The sequence below is a fragment of the Geotrypetes seraphini genome, chromosome 1 (assembly GCF_902459505.1).
Source record: "Geotrypetes seraphini chromosome 1, aGeoSer1.1, whole genome shotgun sequence".
Lineage (NCBI taxonomy): Eukaryota > Metazoa > Chordata > Amphibia > Gymnophiona > Dermophiidae > Geotrypetes > Geotrypetes seraphini.
This window is the reverse complement of record NC_047084.1, coordinates 3,851,447-3,871,674: the sequence shown is the minus strand read 5'-3', so window position 1 is coordinate 3,871,674 and position 20,228 is coordinate 3,851,447. Positions and strand designations below refer to the sequence as shown.

Genomic DNA, 20,228 nt, shown 5'->3' with positions numbered 1-20,228 from the left:
AATAAAGGTGCAAGCATTCCAATGAAGTAAAACCAACTGATTATATAACAGTTTTATTTCTACTGATTGCCAGTCATGAGTAAATGGCACTGCAGGTATCTCCAGACTGTACCTTTATACCCAAATGACCTACTGTTATGTTCCTGAGCATGCTAAATTCTTCTCACAAAGATTTTCTTGACTAACTTCAATGTCTGAAACTAAGCGCTCCATCACAAATGTGGCCTTTTCTTACATATCTATTCCGATAAAATTCTCCATATCAATTTACTACATTGCTATATAAAACTTCCTGTCACAAGAAAGTAAAATCATTTTCTGAGACAGACCGATATCGATACGCCCAATGCTCAAGTCATTCAATTAAATCCTCTGAATCAATTATATTGAATCAAAAAAACAAGCATCACAATTGCAAAGTTAATATTTTATTTGACTGGAACTGGCTGTAAAATAGAAGGACAATAATGGCTCAAATACTCAACATACCCTATGGCATTTCAATTTGTAAAATCATGACAAAGTGAATAGAACTAAAAAATGTTTTTTTTTAAACACGAATTGCAGAAAAATTACAGCCATATTTAAGTTTCAAGTTACCCAATTACAATGCTGTTGATGCAACATTTGTCCTTTTGTCTTTAGTGCCAGCTTTATCATTCCCCTAACAACCCATCTTTCCTCCCAACCTCCAAAAAAAAAAAGTGAAAGTGCTGGCATCAATTCTGATCATTAGGTATTTAGAAGGAAGGGATTTTGCTACACTTCTGGAAAGAACTAACTTTAGGAGGACTTCAAAGCAGCAAAAGGCAAATACCATGTCTAAGTTGTGGGCCAATATTTATACTGCCAAAGAAAAATCCTTAGTCTGGATCTGGGACATCAGGAAGATAAAATGAAAAGTGAGCTGAAACAGAATAACCGCCCCCCTCCTCAAATCATTAGTATTTTGTGGTAAGTGAGCATATTTAAGTTACCCTTGGGCAAACTGATTCTGCAATCTTGGAAAATGAAGAAGCTAGTAAACAGTTTCCATAAATTTTAAAGCACTGCTCCTACGCATAAGTCATGTTGCAGAATAGATCTATTCATTATATTGCTCGCTTATGACAGCTCTGCAGCTACCCAGGATCTGTTTTGTTTGGCTCACTTTCTTCCATTCATTTACTAAATGCTGGAAACAGTACAAAAGCTCAGTACTTGCTCTTCCTTTAATAGAATGCGAGACAATTGAGGGGACTTTTGACAATCAACATTCTAATGCCTAGCACCTCTGGAACTCTGTGTTCTATTGTACTTATTGCATATTAAAAATAAAAACAGAACTGAGCAGATATGTGCTGAAGCAAGGGAGAAGTGTCAGAGCAGCCATAAGTGGAAAAATCTGAACATTTCCCTAGAACACCACAAACATCTGAGGTGGCAATTTTTATAGTATTCCCTCTCTCAGAGGTTCTCAACCCAATCTTCAGAACACAAACCAGTGTGACTTTCTAGATACCCACAATGAATTTGCAAGAGAATTTTGCATGTACTACTTCTATTCTGTGCAAATCTCATGCATATTCATTGTGGATATCTTGAAAACCTGACTGGCTAGGTGTGTGGATTGAGGACCTCTACCCTATTGATTACCCTAATACATAAGTAGTTAACCTGCAATTTGAGCGTTTTCCCTTTCTTGTTCTGGGGCTGGCATTCTTTCCCACTTATCTAGATCAAGTTTCATTTCACCAAGAAAATCTCAAGCCATTAAGCTGAAGGAATGGCATAACTGCAAATCACACATCTGAAATATATTAGAATGATATTTAAAGTATTTTTCTACCAATTTTAAAATTCAAGGGAATAACAAAACAAAAATCCCACCCCACAAATTGGTCTGATTACTTAACCAGGACAGAAAACTATACACCTTATTCAAATTTAACCAAAAATTGAAGAAATGACACAGCTGTATTACTACAGATTCACTCAAGAGGAAAAATGAAATAAAGGGATGTTATCTGCATTTTATTTCTAAGGACCCCTTTTATCAAACCATGGTAGAGTTCACCATGGGCCAGCAAGGTGGTAAATGTCCTGATGCTCATTGGAATAAGCAGAGTATTTACCTGCGGTAAAAAGCTCTACCATAGTTTGATTAAGGGACCCTAAATCATGTAAAACTAATTCTATCTCAAATTCAGGACACCCCCCCAAAAAAAACAACCACCAAAAAACCCCTTGCATTTTAATACAATGTAGTGAACCAAGCTTTCTTGTTAGGAGAAATAACACTGTAAAGGCCTTAGCAATCACATACTGATCAACAGGAATGTGGATTCAAAAACTAGAGATGTTCTGATTTATCAGAAAGGCTGACAAGTTTGAAAGGACAGAAATACTAAATGCAAATTAAGTTTAAATTACAGTGTGTATACAGTAGTTTGTCCTAACAAAGTGCATTGCCACAGCACTAAAAAGGAAGCCTTGTCCAGCTTCAACACACACTACCTGTAAACCAGAAGATGTCTCCTTCATAGTTATAAGGAACTTGTAAAGTGAGGTGGGGGACTTCTTGAAGATTAAAAACAATTTTAGATAGGACTTACTAATTAGAGTTGATAGCAACATTCAGCTGAGACTGTGAAGTCATCCAGAAGTATCAACAAATACATAAAAAGGGTACTTAAATTTTCAAATGGTCCCAGCTCCTTTTAATTATATTTCAAGTGATGCAACAATCCTATTCCGATTATGCCATTAAAAATCTAAACTAACCTGGAAGAGAAGGCTGAATTAGATGGTCTACAGAGAAACTAGAAACAAGGCTATGGAATAAAAAGTTAAAGAATGATTGATGAAAATTGTTACTAAAAAACCTGAGTAACAGCCAAACCCATTTTTTCCAACAAAACTGAATTATCTGTTCCGTATCATTATGTTAATATTAATAAACTGCCAAAATATATTTTAGCAGTTTAAATCACTGTACTCAATAAACCCCCTTATGTTTACAATATTTAATGCAAAGTTGAACTATGAAAGAGCAAAACATGTTTAACACAGAGGGGCCCTTTCACTAAAGAGCATTAGGCACTTAACATGTAGTTAAACAGGCTACTGCACAAACAAGCTAAGGGGTTGTGTGGTAGTTTATCTGTTACCGTGCATTAAACCACGGGCTACTGCATTTTTCTGCAATTTTCTCAGAGGGATAGCATGGATGAAAAGCAGGCATAGAAGCTTTAGCTAGCTAGAGTTAACACCAAAGCACTAAGGGGCTGATTTCTACAAACGGCATCCCGACTGTAGGCGGTGGTAGATTCCTACCTCCGTCTCACTAGCCAATCGGGATGCACCATTAAAAACAAAATAAAAAATCCATGCTGCGAAGGATACCTACAATATAGGTATCTGACTGGCGCCTACAGAGGCATCTAAGCACGCCCGACGCCCAAGGTCGGTGTGGGCGTGGTTTCCACCAAAGTGGCCTTGGGCATCCGTTAAGTGTCTATGTGCCTCTGTAGGTGCAAGACAGACACCTTAAATATAGGCCTGTAAAATGCTGGCCTACATTTAAGGCTTCTGTTAGAAAATAAAATAATAAAAAAAGGACGCAAATCTCTAAAGGACACCAATGCATGACTGACACGCTATCAGTGGCTGCTTCTTAGGTGGCTGCCGAGATCAGCATCCTTTAGTTAATCAGGCCCTAAGTGGTCCTGTTAATGTTCTGCGGGTACTACGCACTAATTAATGCATGACCAGCAGTAAAATAAATAGAATACACCTTCATAAGGTTCTGCATTAAATCTTGGCTTAGCACACAGTAAAATCCTGGGTTATAATGTGTTGAACCCAGATATTAGCACACTTTAGTAGAAGGGCCCCACAAAGTCATTTAACTTCACTAGGTTTTCATTTCTGGTGTGATTTTAGAGCATGAATTTTAAGTGCCAATTTCTTTCTGGAAAGTACTGGAATTGCAAACCTGAACTTTGCACAACTTTGCCTGTATGAGAACTAATTATTATTATTATTTTTTTTATACACCAACCCTTTCTGGTTTACAGAAACAAGAATGAATTAAGTTGATGCTGGAGGAAAAGTTTAATAAACTACCACCAACAAAATTTGGCAAACATTTCATTAATCTGCTCTGTAAACATAACGCTTCACTTTTCACATGGCAGCACTTTGAAAATTACAAAGATAGAGACCTTAATCTTGATCAAAACTTATGTTCCCATTGATATTTTAAATCAAAAAAGATACATTGCATGAAATGAAAAAAATCTTTGTGCTGTTTGATGATCACAGTTAGCTTTTTTTTTTTTTTAAATACATCTGTTCTGTGTTATACTCCTGGTACCCAGGAGAAATTCTTTAAATATACATATGTAGACAATAGCTTCTTTGTATCTCTCTTCAAAAATACTTTATAACTGTATATAAATAGGTCACCTACATTGTTAATTTTGTCCCAAAAACTAGAGATATTTTTATCAATTCCCTTTCCCCCAATTTAATAAAGCTAACAAATTGTTGAAATGGAAATGCTTTTCTTTCCATTTATAAAATAGTAAATTTTTAGGAAATAGACTTAACACTCGCCAGTTTTTTGATCCTGAGTGTTTGGCCTACTGAGTAGCAGCTTTTTTTTTTCTTTTTTTAATCATGCATGCTCACACTCACACAATTCTTGCACGCAGACATGCACACTTTCAGAGGCTAGTAGGCCAAAGGATGCTTCCCATGATGCAATAGCGCTACTAATTAACTACGCTAAAGGGTCAGTTGCACCAAGTTTCTCTCATTTTGTGTCTATGGGAAAAAACATAGTACAAAAGCTTTTGAATACATAAGCAAACACCTTAAGGCAACCACTGCAGTGGGGGGCTAACTTGCATGGTTAAGTTAAAGTTTCAAGGCAGACAGAATATAGAATTTATATACACTCTTCTGTCCCTTAACCCTTCCAATTTTTTTGTGTTTTCATCCCCATTTTTGTGCAAGTTTCAAATAACCTACCATTAAGGCAAAGGGTTTGCATGAAGAAAGGTTAGACCCTGCCTTGCCCTTCCCCTCCCAAGGCTAATATTTAACCAAAAGCATTTCAACGTGCTACATTTAAAATGTTCACAATTTCAATAGTATAGGCTTCTGGGTCCCCAGCGCCTAAAATAATTTCCATGGACAAATATATCTGGGGAAGTAAGAGACAACGCAGCTTCAGACAGAGAAGCAAAGAAACCCCTCAGATTTGCTAATACTGAAACTCACAAAAGTTTCTCCTTTTTTCATTTCAGAGTAACTGATTTGGAATTTTAAATAAATAAGTTTATTCACATCTTCTGGTCTGGGCAAAGTTCTAGTGCCATGATTCTGCCTGTCGTTGGTCAAATTCACCAATTAGTCTCTTAATGTGAGCCAGCTTGTTATGAAGGTATTCACATCTGTATTTTTCTTCATGGTAGTTGGGGCTAGACTGCATGAGGGAAAAAAGAAAACAGGGTTTATTATGCCATGAAAGAAAGAACGATAATGCAATAAGCTTACAAAATAGGTTACACAAACCTCTTTGATCTTATGATACTCCTGTAAAACCTCTTCATGAACCACCTGTAAATGAGAAATTCAAAACATGAATCACTACATGGTTATAAGCAAGTGAAGCCTGATAAGCAGATTCAGGATAAAAAGTTTCTCTATATATCTCAAGCACACAGTGTGACTGAAGGTGCAGGCCTCACCATCACAGAAGTACAAACTAGTATCAGGAAGCATATGATAATGTACCATCACCTATAAACCTAATCTTAATCCATCAGCATACATTCAGCCCAACTGGGGAGTCCTGGCAAATCCAATGAGCAGCTAGATTGCTGATAAGTAGATATGAGAATCTTGCTAATTGCATGTAAAGAGGGAGAAACAAATCTTACATTAGACAGTAAAACTAGCAAAACTTGACTATTTTGCTGGGTGTGAATGGGAGCATCCACCTGCAACTATAAAATAAGTCCTGGATAAGAATAAGAATGCTGTAAGATTATTTTTCAGTAGGTCATGGAGAATGGACAATACATACTATCCAACCATGAAGCTGTGTCAATGGTAATTAGCTGTGAATGCATGAACTGTATAGGTATAAGAACATATGAATAGCCTTACCGGGTCAGACTAATGGTCTATCAAGCCCAATAGCCTGTTTTCACTGTGGCCAATCCAGGTCACTAGTACCTGGCCAAAACCCAAGAAGTAGCAATATTCCATGCTACCGATACAGGGCACTCAATGGCTTCCTCCATGTCTTTCTCAATAACAGACTATGGACTTTTCCTCCAGGAACTTGTCCAAACCTTTCTTAAAACCAGTGATGCTATCCGCTCTTACCAAATCCTCTGGCAATGTGTTCCACAGCTTAACTATTCCGAGTGAAAAAACATTTCCTATTGGTTTTAAAAGTATTTCCCTGTAACTTCATCGAGTGTCCCCCTAGTCTTTGTAATTTTTTACGCAGGATATGCAATTTACTATTCATTTAGAAATGGTGCGTTTTGTCCTTAGGGTAAAAATCAACTGTTCTCTAGCAATCTAGAAAATAAAGAACATTCTCGCTATTTTTTTTTTTTTTTTTTTTTTAGAGATGACCGGGAAAGGCTAGAACAATTGACTGATTTAAGGTAGATACATAATACTACCTCATGATGCAATATGGTATAAATTGCCAGACTATGAAGCTTAAGCAAGTCTCAATGGTGATGTTTTTACAAGCTATTTAACACTCCCATGCGGTGAACAGCTAATCCCCACGGGTTACAGGGAAGCCAGAAAACCTTCTACGGAGCTTGTAAAAAATGCCGCTGCCTTCTTCTATGACAAGGTGGTCTAAGAGGATGGCAACAATATCATTAGGTGGGTGGCTTTTATTGGAATGATATAGTGGTTTTATTATATTACTTTAGTATTAGCTTGTTGTCTAGAATATATTCTTTATTTTAGGGACTTCACCTTGAAAAAGCATTATTACGCGAAACATGTTGGCAATATCTGTCCCTGAATCCGACTAAATTGAAAAGCTAAATACTAGCAATAAATATTAAAATTGCTGAATTTTACTAGTATGTTTAAATATAAAAGTAACACTTAAGCTAATGAAGTACTAAATAAAAATAAATGTATAATGATTCCATGACGACAGAACACAAAGAGTGGTGTTTGAGGATCAAAGGATTTGGAAAGTTGAGACTGCTGAGGGATATTTGAAACTAATATCCTCTTTATGGTATAACTATAGAGACTAACACCTAAGAACATAAGCAATGTCTCTGCTGGGTCAGACCTGAGGTCCATCATGACCAGCAGTCCGCTCACGCGGCGGCCCAACAGGTCCAGGACCTGTGCAGTAATCCTCTATTTATACCCTTCTATCCCCTTTTCCAGCAGGAAATTGTCCAATCCTTTCTTAAACCCCAGTACTGTACTCTGCCCTATTACACCCTCTGGAAGCGCATTCCAGGTGTCCACCACTCGTTGGGTAAAGAAGAACTTCCTAGCATTCGTTTTGAATCTGTCCCCTTTCAACTTTTCCGAATGCCCTTTTGTTTTTTTATTTTTCGAAAGTTTGAAGAATCTGTCCCTCTCTACTCTCTCTATGCCCTTCATGATCTTAAAAGTCTCTATCATATCCCCTCTAAGTCTCCTCTTCTCCAGGGAAAAAAGACCCAGTTTCTCCAATCTCTCAGCGTATGAGAGGATTTCCATCCCTTTTATCAGACATGTCGCTCTCCTCTGAACCCTCTCGAGTAACGCCATATCCTTCTTAAGATAGTCCAATACATTGAGAGCACTTCCTAAAGTCAAATCGGTACCATCTGACATGGAGAGGAACACAGTTGATACTAAACCAAAAGAGCTCAATGGCCTAAGGCAGGGGTAGGCAATTCTGGTCCTAAAGAGCCACTTGTCAGGTTTTCAGTATATTCACAATATACATGAGATAGATTTGCATCTCAAGGAGGCAGTGCATGCAAATCCATCTCGTATATATTCACTGTGAATATGCTGAAAACCTGGCCTGCTTGTGGCTCTCAAAGACTGGAATTTCCTAACCCTGGCCTAAGGTGCTCAAGTGGAAAGTATCCTGAAAATGATCAATACTCCCAGGAAGAAAAGAGGGCTCAAAGTATCCCGAAGATTAAAAGGCAAAGAGTTGACAAAATTAAATCAGAATCAAAAGAAATACTTGAACACAGTAAAAACAAAGAATTATGACAACCTATGAAAAATAAGAGTAGGCAGCCATAAAGTTTAAAAGCACTGAAGAGAAAATCAAAGAGAGCTTCTCAGCTCTGGAAAACTAAGAACTGATGGTTCCGCAAGCTGACGTTGGGTGGGAAAAGGCACTGGCAAACATGTGGTATGGGTACTGCCTAAAGATTTAAAGTGACATGGGGTCAGTGAAAACCAGAAACCATAAAGAAAATATAAAAGGAAAGTATGAAAATGAGAAGAATGAGGAGATATTAATATGTTTCAAAGACAAGAATACATACCTAGAGTATGTCAATACAAAGAAACCTGATAGATAACAACTGGATAAAAACTGGAATCAGCTAAATGTGTAAATCCATTAGCAACAAAGGGAAAGAATATGACAGTAAAAACAAACACAATGTTAAAACAAAATATAATATTTGGTACAGAGAAGACAGAATAGGGAGGGTTCAAAAAGAATGGTGACTTGTGGAAAAGCATGTTGATCAGACCAAATTGCACTATTAAGATTGTGGATTAGACCAAATTGCATTATTAAGGTGTGAACTATGCACAACTTTATCTAGCCCGAAAAACGGGATGAGAATTTGAAAGGTGCAAAGTGAATAGGAACTGGTTAAGTGTTGTAAAGACTGAAGAGACCACAGTGATTTATGGGAAAGCATATTGGTTAGACCAAATTGCATAACTAAAATTGATTAGATCAAATTACATTATTAGGATGTGAACAATGCACAACAACTTATGCGATGTCTAGCCCGAAAACGGGCCAAGAATTGGAAAGGTGCTGGACAGATGCTGTGACGACTAAAGACCGCAGTGAAATAAAGCTGAAAGCATTAAAATGTGTCAGGGAACTATCAACATGTAAAGCTGCTGACCAAACAGAAAACCTCTACACAGTGCAGTGCAAGTGAGAAGACGCCACGAGAAAAATAGCAATAGAGAGCATGGTTTTAAAAAAAAGTAATGATAGTGATCAAAGGTACCATAGGAAAGACTGGCAAAGTGCCCTAACATCTAAGTGCAGTGTGCTACAAAGATATTCCTTAGAAATAACGAACACGAACACGGTGATACAGTGAGATAAACAGTCATAAAAAGAAAAAACTCAGTGAACAAGAGAACCGGAAAAACCGTATAGGTAAAGTACTACCAAAAAGAAAAAGTTTATTGAAAACTTGGCTCAAAAATTGTAAAGAAACTCTAGACTTACCAGTGAGCAGCTGAGCATACGCGAAGGCTCCTACATGGTGCAGGGAAAAACTAAAGTAAAAAACACCGCGGGAAATGATAAATCTGTTTAACGTGAATGCATGATGATGTCAGTGTGGGGATCAAAGGGGAAGTGTTATAAAAACATTGTGTTTAAACATAAGGAAAATAATGTATAATGAATGTATGAGAAAGGCTAGCTGTTTAAATGTTGGAATGTGATATTGAAATTGATGAAAAGAGAAAAATATGGGTGAAATTTATGGTGTGAAAGAGACATGAGTGATGTAAAAAGTATTTGAGGAGCCATTTTTAGTAGTATTTCAGGATTTAAAAAGTGTGTGTGTGTTCAAAATCCAAGCCATAAAGGTGCAATTTTTAAGCATCATAGCAACTGAGGACTTGCCATTGCCAAGCCCTGCTCTGGAACATGGTTCTAAAATATGGATGCAATACTTGGGAGAAAACACTGCACTAGTGAGGGGATACAAGGAGTCAAACAAGCAAGCCACAGTAGTGGACACTTCATTTTTTTTTCCTTTGAAGATGAAATGGGACTCTAAAGGCTTCCTTACCTGATATGCTTTGGATCCTGGAGAATGGAGTTTACGCTTTTTGTCAAGCTTCATAAATTTTCTGGTAATGCTTTCTACTCTGGCATGTAGGTTGCGATATTCATCATATTCAGAATTGAAGTCATCCTTGTAACTTTGACGTTGTTCACAAGACACAATAGCTTTGTATTTTCTACTTGGCAAAAGACATTTTCATATTAGACCATTAAAAGTGCACAATTTGCTATTATTGAATCTGAAGGTCTATTCATGGTACCACTAAATGTGAGAAAAAAATGCCAAAGATCCAAAACTGGAATTGATGTTAATTACACTACCAATCAAGACCAATTCAATTTTTAATACTTAAAACTATTTCAACAAATTATTTCATGGCTGCAACATGATTAAGATGTAATAAATGAAATAAAGATGAAATAAAAATCTTAAACATCCAACAATACGCTCTTCACATTTCAGTAAAGTAGACCTGATATTGTAGAGCCTCATCAAGCTTACAATTTGTTATGAGTAAAATCACAGGCCTACCCACACAATTTAGGAATACGTGATATGATTTGTTGATATTTGAAATGGGTATACTATTTTTTGCATATTATAATCCAAACTAGTCTTTAAGCCCGTTACATTAACGGGTGCTAGAATATATGCTAATCAGCTACAGTAAGTTGATGTTCTGTCCCCAGCCCATTCCTAACCTATGCAGTTAGCAGACATATTCAGTGGCGCTGATAGGTTAAGTGCTGTGAAGTATCAGTTGCTGGCTTGCTCAGTGGGGTTTACCTGGGCAGAAGCCTCTACTGCCTGATATAGCCAAATAAACAAAATCTGTTTGCTATGTAACAGAGCAACATTTAAAATACACATTAACGGGTGCTAGAATATATGTCTGTCTGTCTGTCTTTCTTTCTGTCTCTCTCCCTACCCTTGTCTCTTTCTTTCTGTCTCTCTCCCTCCCGCTGTCTTTCTTTCTGTCTGTCTCTCTCCCTGCCCCCTATGTAGCAGCAGCATTTCTTTCCCCTCCCCACTTCCCTGTGCAGCAGCCACAGCAGCATTCCCTCCCTCTCCATTTCCTAGTGCAGCAGTATTTCCCCCTCACCCCACTTCCCTGTGCAGCAGCAACAGCATTTTCCTCTCCCCCACTTCCCTGTGCAACAGCATTCCCTTCCCCTCCATTTCCCTGTGCAGCAGCATTTCCCTCCCCCCACCCCACTTACCTGTGCAGCAACAGCAAGTCCCCCTACCCCCTTTTCCCTTCCCATGGCCTGCTCTCTTAGTCTCTTGCCGCCACCCCCCTTCCCTTCCCGCGGTCTAGCCTGCAGGATTAGTTTGAGCCTCGATGCGACGGCTTCTCTCACGATCGCCGCCTGTGTCGGAAGCCTTCTCCGACACAGGTGCGGTTTGTGAGAGGAGCCGCCACAGCGGCTTTTAACTTAAAAATAAACTTCAGCCAGTAGGGCCGTATTTACTAGATGGAGGACTGCGCGATGTGGAGAGCAGGGAGGCCAGGCACAGCTAAGCGCGTAGGTGCACTCCTGCCAGCCAGGGACCTATGGATCACACAGGTAAGAGTGTGCATGCGCACTTAGCATTTTATTATAGTAGATAAGCAAATAAACATCACTTAGGTGACAGCTGAGAAAAGTCAGTTGTCGCATTTCATTTTTTGGGGAGGACAGAGTAGTTTGTAAAACTTTCAGGTTCTAAAATCACAGAAGCCATTTCTTTTCTAATCTTGTTTCATACTATGAACTAATGGAAAAATCCTATTTATTATAGCCCAAATGCTTACTTCCCTCCCCATTCGTACTATAACCTGTCACAGGGAGACACGTGACTCACTTTTACCAAAAGCTCCATGGATTCATGCTAAATGTTCAGCATAAGTCGTAAAAATTATTTAAATTATTTTTAATACTGAATAAATCAAGGTACTCATGTAAAACTATCAGAACAGCATGAAAAGACCCTTGAATTAAAGCAATTTAACAAAATTACATTTAAATAGCAAAATTGCTACTGTGATTTAATCTAACTGTGTGGATTACATCACAACAAATGAAAAGCTACTTACATTGAGTAATCTGGCAGTTTAGTTGTTGATGAAGGATCTGTGATGGTAGCACAAGTATTTTTACTACCTGCAAGAAGGAGGCTCAGCATGTAATTTACCATTTATGTTGACACACAGTAAGGAAAACCTTCTAAACCAGGCTTATCCAACCTTTTTCTAACAGGGGCCACATTTTATATTTTCTAACATTCGGAGGGCCAAAACATGCAATGCTCTATTTTGTCATATGCTTCGTCAAATAGTGGCAACATACAACAGTGTGTCATCACCTCCTAGCCAATCTCTCTCACATCTACCCTCAGTCCTCATTCTGTCTGCTTGATCTTTCTCATGTACACCCCCCGTGGCTTTACCCAGTCTTTCCCCTCAATGAGCTTCCTGCTTACCCAGTGTGACTTGGCTTATCATTAAATCTGAGTTGCATGGTACCGGAACTTCAGATTGCTCTCATGAGACTTGAAACTGCAAAACCAATCCAGATGTATGGCACTGCTCGGCTCAAATTTACAGAGATAAGAATCATGGTGGGGAAGCAGAAATCTTGCCATAGGCACCCCTAATATTCTTTCCAGAACAGCCCAGAAAAAGCTGAAATCTTCCCAATGTAGAGATGCAGGGTAAAGCAGGAGAAAAGGCAGTGTCTAAAGCTACTACTCTCGCCTCCTCCCTGCAGCCCACTGGTCAGACATTCCTTAGCTAGCAAATCAGTCACAGGAAAAAGCAGGACAGAAGATTGGTGTCTCCTAAGCTACTGGTCATAAGAACATAAGAATTGCAGCAGCTGGGTCAGACCAGTGGTCCATCGCACCCAGCAGTCTGCTCACACGGCGGCCCCCAGGTTAAAGACCAGTGCCCTAACTGAGATCAGCCCAACCTGCGTTTGTTCTGGTTCAGCAGGAACTCTTCCAACCTTGTCTTGAATCCCTGGAGGGTGTTTTCCCCTATAACAGACTCCGGAAGAGCATTCCAGTTCTCCACCATTCTCTGGGTGAAGAAGAACTTCCTTACGTTTGTATGGAATCTATCTCCTTTTAACTTTAGAGAGTCCCCTCTCATTCTCTCTACCTTGGAGAGGGTGAACAACCTGCCTTTATCTACTAAGTCTATTCCCTTCATTATCTTGAATGTTTTGATCATGTCCCCTCAGTCTCCTCTTTTCAAGGGAGAATAGACCCAGCTTCTCTAATCTCTCACTGTATGGCAAACTCCTCCATCCCCTTAACCATTTTAGTCGCTCTTCTCAGGACCCTTTCAAGTACCGTGTCCTTCTTCATGTACGGTGACCAGTGCTGGACGCAGTATTCCAGGTGAGGGCATACCATGGTCCGGTACAGCCCTCTCCGAACTGTTAGTGATCCCCTTCTTAATCATTTTTAGCATTCTGTTCACCCTATTCACTGCCATGCACTGCGCAGACACTTCATCGACTTGTCAACCAGTACTCCCAGGTCTCTTTCTTAGGGGGTCTCTCCAAGTGCTGCCCCGGACATCTTGTATTCGTGTATGGGATTTTTGATACCGACAAGCATTACCTTACACTTATCCACGTTGAACCTCATTTGCCATGTCGCTGCCCATTTCTCGAGCGTGGTTATGTCGCTTTGCAGATCTTCACAATCCCCCTGTGTCTTCACTACTTTGAATAACTTCGTATTGTCTGCAAATTTGATCACCTCTCTCATCGTACCCATTTCCAGATCGTTTATGAATATGTTGAAGAGCATGGGTCCAAGCACCTAGCCCTGCGGTCCCTGCTTTCCCTGTGGCCTATTGGCTGGCTAAGGAATATCTGACCAATGGGCTAAATAGCAAGGAACAGAAAAGAGCTGCAATGTAGGCAAGTCAGGCTTCCTGCCTTAGATCTACCATAGAGAGGAGGAGAAGTGCCAAGGGAGGCTCTGGGAAAAGAATAAGGAAGCAAAGAGTAGCACAGTCACTGAGAGCTAGAAAAGATGAGCTGTTAAGGGAAAAAGCAGCTGAGGGAACATTAACATAAAATCAAATTTCTAGACCGCATAACCAAATGTTCTAAGTGGTTAACAAAAGATTAAATTAAAACCAACTACATATATAAGAACCTCACCCCCAGAATGAGAGATATTAATTACCCCAAAACTTAGAAAACAAATAAGTTTTCAGTTGTCTTCTAAAATGTAAGAAATTGAAGTCAATAATAAATGCTTGAAATCTTATCCCAAATTGCTGGCTGATAGGAAAGCAGACGTTCATGATACATTTTAAATACAACCTTTAACAGGTGGAAAAATGAAGAGCATGAGATCTCCGGGAATGCTTTTGTGTAGAAACAAGAAATGAATCAGTTAAGTAGGGTGGTGCTTGACCAGTAGAGACTTTAGAGTAAACACAGCCTAACTCAGTGGTCTCAAACTCACGGAGAAGAACTATGTGGGGCTCAATGAGTAGAGGGCATCAAAATGGAAGTGGCAGAAGAGGTGAAACTAGGAAGAAAAAAAAAACCCAACAAAAAAACAAGAGCAAGCAAAGAAAATATTTTTAGATTTTTGGAGGCATGGTTTGAATCTTTCAGCAGTTCCTCACAAATGAGCGAGCCCAAGAATCACTGGGTAGGAATGTATTACATTGCTAATTGAGCTAGGTCAGTTTTGGGTATCTGTTCTTTTCTTCCATCCTTGCAGTCAGAGGAATAAATAAGGTATTTCATTAGAAGAATGGGGAAAAGGAATGAGGCTGTAGAAGCATGGAATGCTATGAACTGTAAATCTCTCTTTCAAAACTTACTTTCTCTTGGCAGTTCTGGTATTGAGAGGCACTATGGTTAGGGATTGAACTGAAGAAAGGAGAGTAGCACTGTTCAATTCCTCACAAAAATTAAAATTATTCATTATATCCCACAGGATACAGAAATGGGCACTGGGCTACGTGAGCTTAAATAAAGTAGCACAGCATAAGCAGTAGGAAGAGATGGCAGGATATCATTGACCAAGTTGAAGGGAGGTGGAGAAGGGGCATATTGTCTTACAAATCCTGTGTTTCTTGGTTTGCCTCCCTAATGTTCCTCATGTTTAGTTGCTAAATCCTTATTCTTGGCTCTTAGTAAAACTCTGCAGCCATCTCCCAGATATCAACTTAGCTCCCTGAGCTGGATGATTGTTCCTTGGCCACTGGAGCAATATCATGTAGGCAGCCCAAACTTAATGGCTTAGTTTGAGTGCATATGTCTATGATCTGGGCTGCTGGAATATGTTTTCCCACTCAACATGTAATCTCTGAGGTTTCAAACTGTGATCTTGTTGGGCTTCCAGAACTTAGTGTGGCAAATAATCTTATGTAGACTCTAAGAGGGCAGAGGGTGGTCATTGGTCTGGAATCTGAGAGTACCAAGGGAAGTGCTGCAATGCAAAATGGGATGGAGAAGCAATCTCAGAAGAAAGGAATACATGTGTCTGGAGCCAGGGAGAGCATGGCAGGGAAATGATCCATGCCTGTTGTCAACAGGGAGTCACAAAATGAAAATGAGTCAAACCTACAAAAGAAAGGACTTCTCACCTGTAGAGGAGAATGAGAAGTGGGAAGAAGTGAAGGGATGGGTGAACTAAACATGTATCAAACAGTAACTGGTTAGAGAAAAATGCATTGGAGCTTGCTGGGGACTAAGAAAATAGAAATCTGAGTTAAGGGGAAATGAGAAGCAAAACAGGCTAAAATGTATTTAGGGAGTGGAGCTATTAGAGAGCTATTAAACTCCCAGCTCCCAAATATAAATCAAATTATGCCTGTGCAAAATGAGAAAAAGTTAAAAAGTGCAGAGAGTGTAGGGAGGAAGGGAAAGAGAAGGAAGAAAAATGCAATTAGGGGAAAGTGAAAAAAACTGAAGAAAAAAAAATGTGGTATAGATGATGGGCTGAGGGACTGGTTGGAGAAAATTAGATGGCTGTAGATGGTATGAATAGATAGATAGACAGACAAGCTGTCAGGGGGGAGGAGACAATGGCAGCACCCTAGCTTTTTGATATGTCCACATTACCTGTCCTGCTCATGACATTTACAAGGGGCATTCAATAATTTATCTACTAGAGTATGAAAGTAGCAAGTGTGTTGTCACAACATGCACAAACTTGTTGCATGACTCAAGGTTACTCATGCACAGTTGTGGCTCTGCGAGTAACATTCTAAGAGGAAAGATGAGTCCTCGTGTGAATCAAGTAAGAAACTGCTAGATTAGGAGCACCAGTCAGTGATCTAGAAACAGGGACGAAGTGCGAGATAATAAAATTTGCGGACGACACCAAATTGTTTAATGGAGCTCGGACTACAGAGGACTGCGAAAAGTTGCAAAGGGACTTAAACAAATTAGAAGAATGGGCGGCGAAATGGCAGATGAAGTTCAACATTGAGAAATGTAAAGTATTACATGTGGGGAGCAGAAACTCGGGGTACAACTATAAAATGGGAGGGATGTTATTGAATAAGAGTACCCAGGAAAGGGACTTGGGGGTAATGGTGGACATGACAATGAAGCCGTCGGCACAGTGTGCAGCGGCCGCTAAGAGAGCGAATAGAATGCTTGGTATAATCAAAAAGGGTATTACAGCCAGAACGAAAGAAGTTATCCTGCCGTTGTATCGGGCGATGGTGTGCCCGCATTTGGAGTACTGCGTCCAATATTGGTCGCCGTATCTTAAGAAGGATATGGCATTAGTCGAGAGAGTTCAAAGGAGAGCAACACGTCTGATAATAGGTATGGAAAACCTGACATATTCTGAGAGATTGGAGAAGCTGGGTCTCTTTTCCCTGGAGAAGAGGAGACTTAGAGGGGATATGATAGAGACTTACAAGATCATGAAGGGCATAGAGAGAGTAGAGAGGGACAGATTCTTCAAACTTTCGAAAAATAAGAGAACAAGAGGGCATTCGGAAAAGTTGAAAGGGGACAGATTCAAAACAAATGCTAGGAAGTTCTTCTTTACCCAACGTGTGGTGGACACCTGGAATGCGCTTCCAGAGGACGTTATAAGGCAGAGTACGGTACTGGGGTTCAAGAAAGGATTGGACAAATTCCTACTGGAAATGGGAATAGAGGGGTACAGATAGAAGATTACTGCACAGGTCCTGGACCTGTTGGGCCGCCGCGTGAGCGGACTGCTGGGCACGATGGACCTCGGGTCTGACCCAGCAGAGGCATTTCTTATGTTCTTATAAAAGGAAAGTAGGGTTAAATGGCCATTTTTCTCAGTGAAGGAGGGTAAAGGGTGAAATGCTGCAAGAATCTGTACTGAGACTGGTGCCATTTAACATATTTATAAATTATTTGGACATTGATGACAAGTGAGGTGATTAAATCTACAGATGAAGGACATTAGATCATTTGTTATTCTATTGTCCATTCATTCTTGCTTTTTGGAAATCAATATGGGGTCAAATAAATAATTTGTTAGAAAATCCAGTGGCATTATCCTATGACACTGTATTGTTTGGCATGTCAATGAGGGATAAAAGCCAAATATCCTCTAATAATAACAAGGGTTGCCATACAACAGATTATGAATAACTGGAAAAATTGGAAGAAGCTGAATTACAGCTTTTGGTGGAACTCTTTATGTCACATATTCAAAATGGAAAGGATAATTGCTATACAGCAAGGAAATTTAAAAACATTTCAGATTTGGGAGCCATTAACAAGATATTGTAAAGATTAAAATTATTGCATAGAATAAATATTAATTCATTTTGTTCATACACGTCCAGTGTGTGGTGGCGGTGGGGGAAAGGGGGCTGTTGGATATAAGGTAGGGGGGATATTTGATGATAGCTATAATTTGATGATATAATAAGTAATGTTAAAGTATAAAATTATTGTATTTGTGTTATACTTATTGTGAATTAAAAAAAAAAAAGAATAAAGATTTACAAAAAAAAAAAAAAAATCTGCTTATGACACTAAACTGTTCAGAGTTGTTAAAACACATGCTGATTATGAAAAAGTGCAGGAAGACTTTAGGAAATTGGAAGGCTGGGCATCTAAATAGCAGATGAAATTTAATGCAAAGGGATGGACATATGGAAGAATAACCTAAGTCATTTACTAGATGATATAGTCCACCTTAGGGGTCAGCACCCAAGAAAAAGATCTAGGTATCATTGTAGACAAAATGCTGAAACCTTCCACCCAATGTGTGACAGCGGCCAAAAGCTAGGAATTATTAGATAAGGGATGCTAGGAATTATTAGATAAGGGATGGCACATAAGACTAAGAATGTTATAATGCCTCTTTTGCTCCATGGTGTGACCTCATCTTAAGTACTGTGTTCAATTCTGGGTAGGCATATCTAAAAAAAGATAGTGGAATTAGAAAAGGTTTAAAGAGCAACATCTTATGTCCCAGGTCAATGCCCCCTCTCTCCCATGTTCGTGGCCCTCCCTGCCTTCCAACCTTTGTCCCAAAATTGTGCCCTCCTATGTCCCAACGTGCTCATTCCCCCCGCCTCCTTTCTCCCAGATCATGTCCCCTCTATCATTTACTTGCTTGAACTGCACTTGCTTTCTTCAGTGCCATCCAGCGGGGCTGCTCCTTCTGCCTTCAGCGACACTTGTTGCAGGGACATGCAGGCAGCTAACCTACAAGCCTTCCCTCTGATGTCAGAGGTTTCTGGATCAGCTACGTATAGCGTGAAAGAGCCACTGACACATCCTTCCAACAAGTACTGCTGAAGGCAGGAAGGAGGTAACTGGGATCCCCTGCTGACCCAGAAGGTTTTCCTCTGACATCAGAGGGAAGCCTTCTGGGTCAGCTTTGGTGGAGAGGAGCAGGCAGGAAGGAGAGATCCCCATTTACAGCTTTGGCGGGGGGGGAGGGGGCAAGCAGGAAGGAGGGATCTCCACCAGTGGCTTTGGCAGAGGGGGCGGGCAGGCAGGCAGGCAATATCTTCTGTGGCAGCCAGTGCCGCATACCCCTAAGGAATTTGTAGACTTCAATCATATCTCCTCTCAGCTGTCTCTTTTCCAAGCTGAAGTACCCTAACATGAACTGTTGATGCCATGTGTCCTAAAATAACCATCAAGCATCTTGCCAAAAGAGATCAAAGCTGGACAACTTGATGGCATAGTTGGAGTGTCTTGACACTGTTGGGGAAGAAACGCCCTGAGTTGAGTGGTATCTAGAAGGGCTCCGATGAACTGGAGCTTCTGAGATGGTTGAAGTTGAGATTTTGGAAATTGATTTTGAATCCCAAACTTGAGAAATAAAACAGTTTGCTGTGTTGCTGAGAGTACACTGAAATGTGAAAGGTCCTTGATGAGCCAGTCGTCAAGATAGGGAAAAACTTGAAGTCCCTGAGATATCAAGGCTGCTGCTAACCATTACCAGGCACTTCGTAAAGACTCTGGGATAGGATGCCAACTCGAAAAGGAGTACTGAAATCTGAGGTACTTCCTGGAAGCCAGATAAATTGGAATGTGAGTATAGGTTTCAAGGTTTATTAAAAAATTTGATTAATCGCCTATTAATATTCTAGGCGATATAACACAATTAAATTGAGGGGATCAAAATTAAAATAAATAATGAGAACCAAAACACAAAACAAGACCTACTGACAAACAGAAAACGAGAGGACAGAGAGTGAAATACAATAATTTTAGAAAAGAAGACATCTAAGGATAACACAAAAGGGTAGGGGTAAGTTAGTTGAGAGCTGCCTTTTTATAGATTGTAAGAGAGTCCTGGATTATGGATTAAAAGTGTTATCTGTAGAGGAAGCTTTTTAATGCTCCTTTAAATTTATCAATATTTGGTTCGTCCCTTAGATAGGAGGGCAGGGAGTTCCAGATTTGGGGTGCTGTAACGGCAAATGATGTGGTACGTCGCAGATGAAAAGTTTTGAGAGAGGGAATAAAAATTAGATTTTGAGAAGATCTAAGAATTCTGGCTGGAGTGTGCGGAATCAATAGCTTATCAATAAAAGCTGGAAGTCTGGATTTGAGCATTTTAAAAGTGAGAAGTGTGATTTTGAAAGTGATGCGATGTGGAATGGGAAGCATAGCCAATCGTTGCGATTGAGAAGGGGATACAAAGTTGCTAGAGTTAACATTCTGAATCTCTCCTTGACCAGGAATTTGTTGA

The 20,228-nt window shown here is 39.6% G+C and overlaps 1 protein-coding gene across 7 annotated transcripts in view; it reads right to left on the bottom strand.

Moving 5' to 3' along the window:
• Positions 1-408: 408 nt before the first annotated feature.
• ELL2 (elongation factor for RNA polymerase II 2) overlaps positions 409-20,228 on the bottom strand; it is a 189,238-nt gene continuing 169,418 nt past the window's right edge. For all 7 annotated transcript variants that reach the window (XM_033915312.1, XM_033915405.1, XM_033915494.1 and 4 more), the window contains 4 exons: positions 12,130-12,196; positions 10,056-10,227; positions 5,563-5,607; positions 409-5,473 (listed from right to left, as the gene is read on the bottom strand). In XM_033915312.1, coding sequence (XP_033771203.1) covers positions 5,357-5,473; positions 5,563-5,607; positions 10,056-10,227; positions 12,130-12,196 — 401 coding nt within the window. In that variant the 3' untranslated portion in view covers positions 409-5,356. The remainder of the gene's footprint in view (positions 5,474-5,562; positions 5,608-10,055; positions 10,228-12,129; positions 12,197-20,228) is intronic.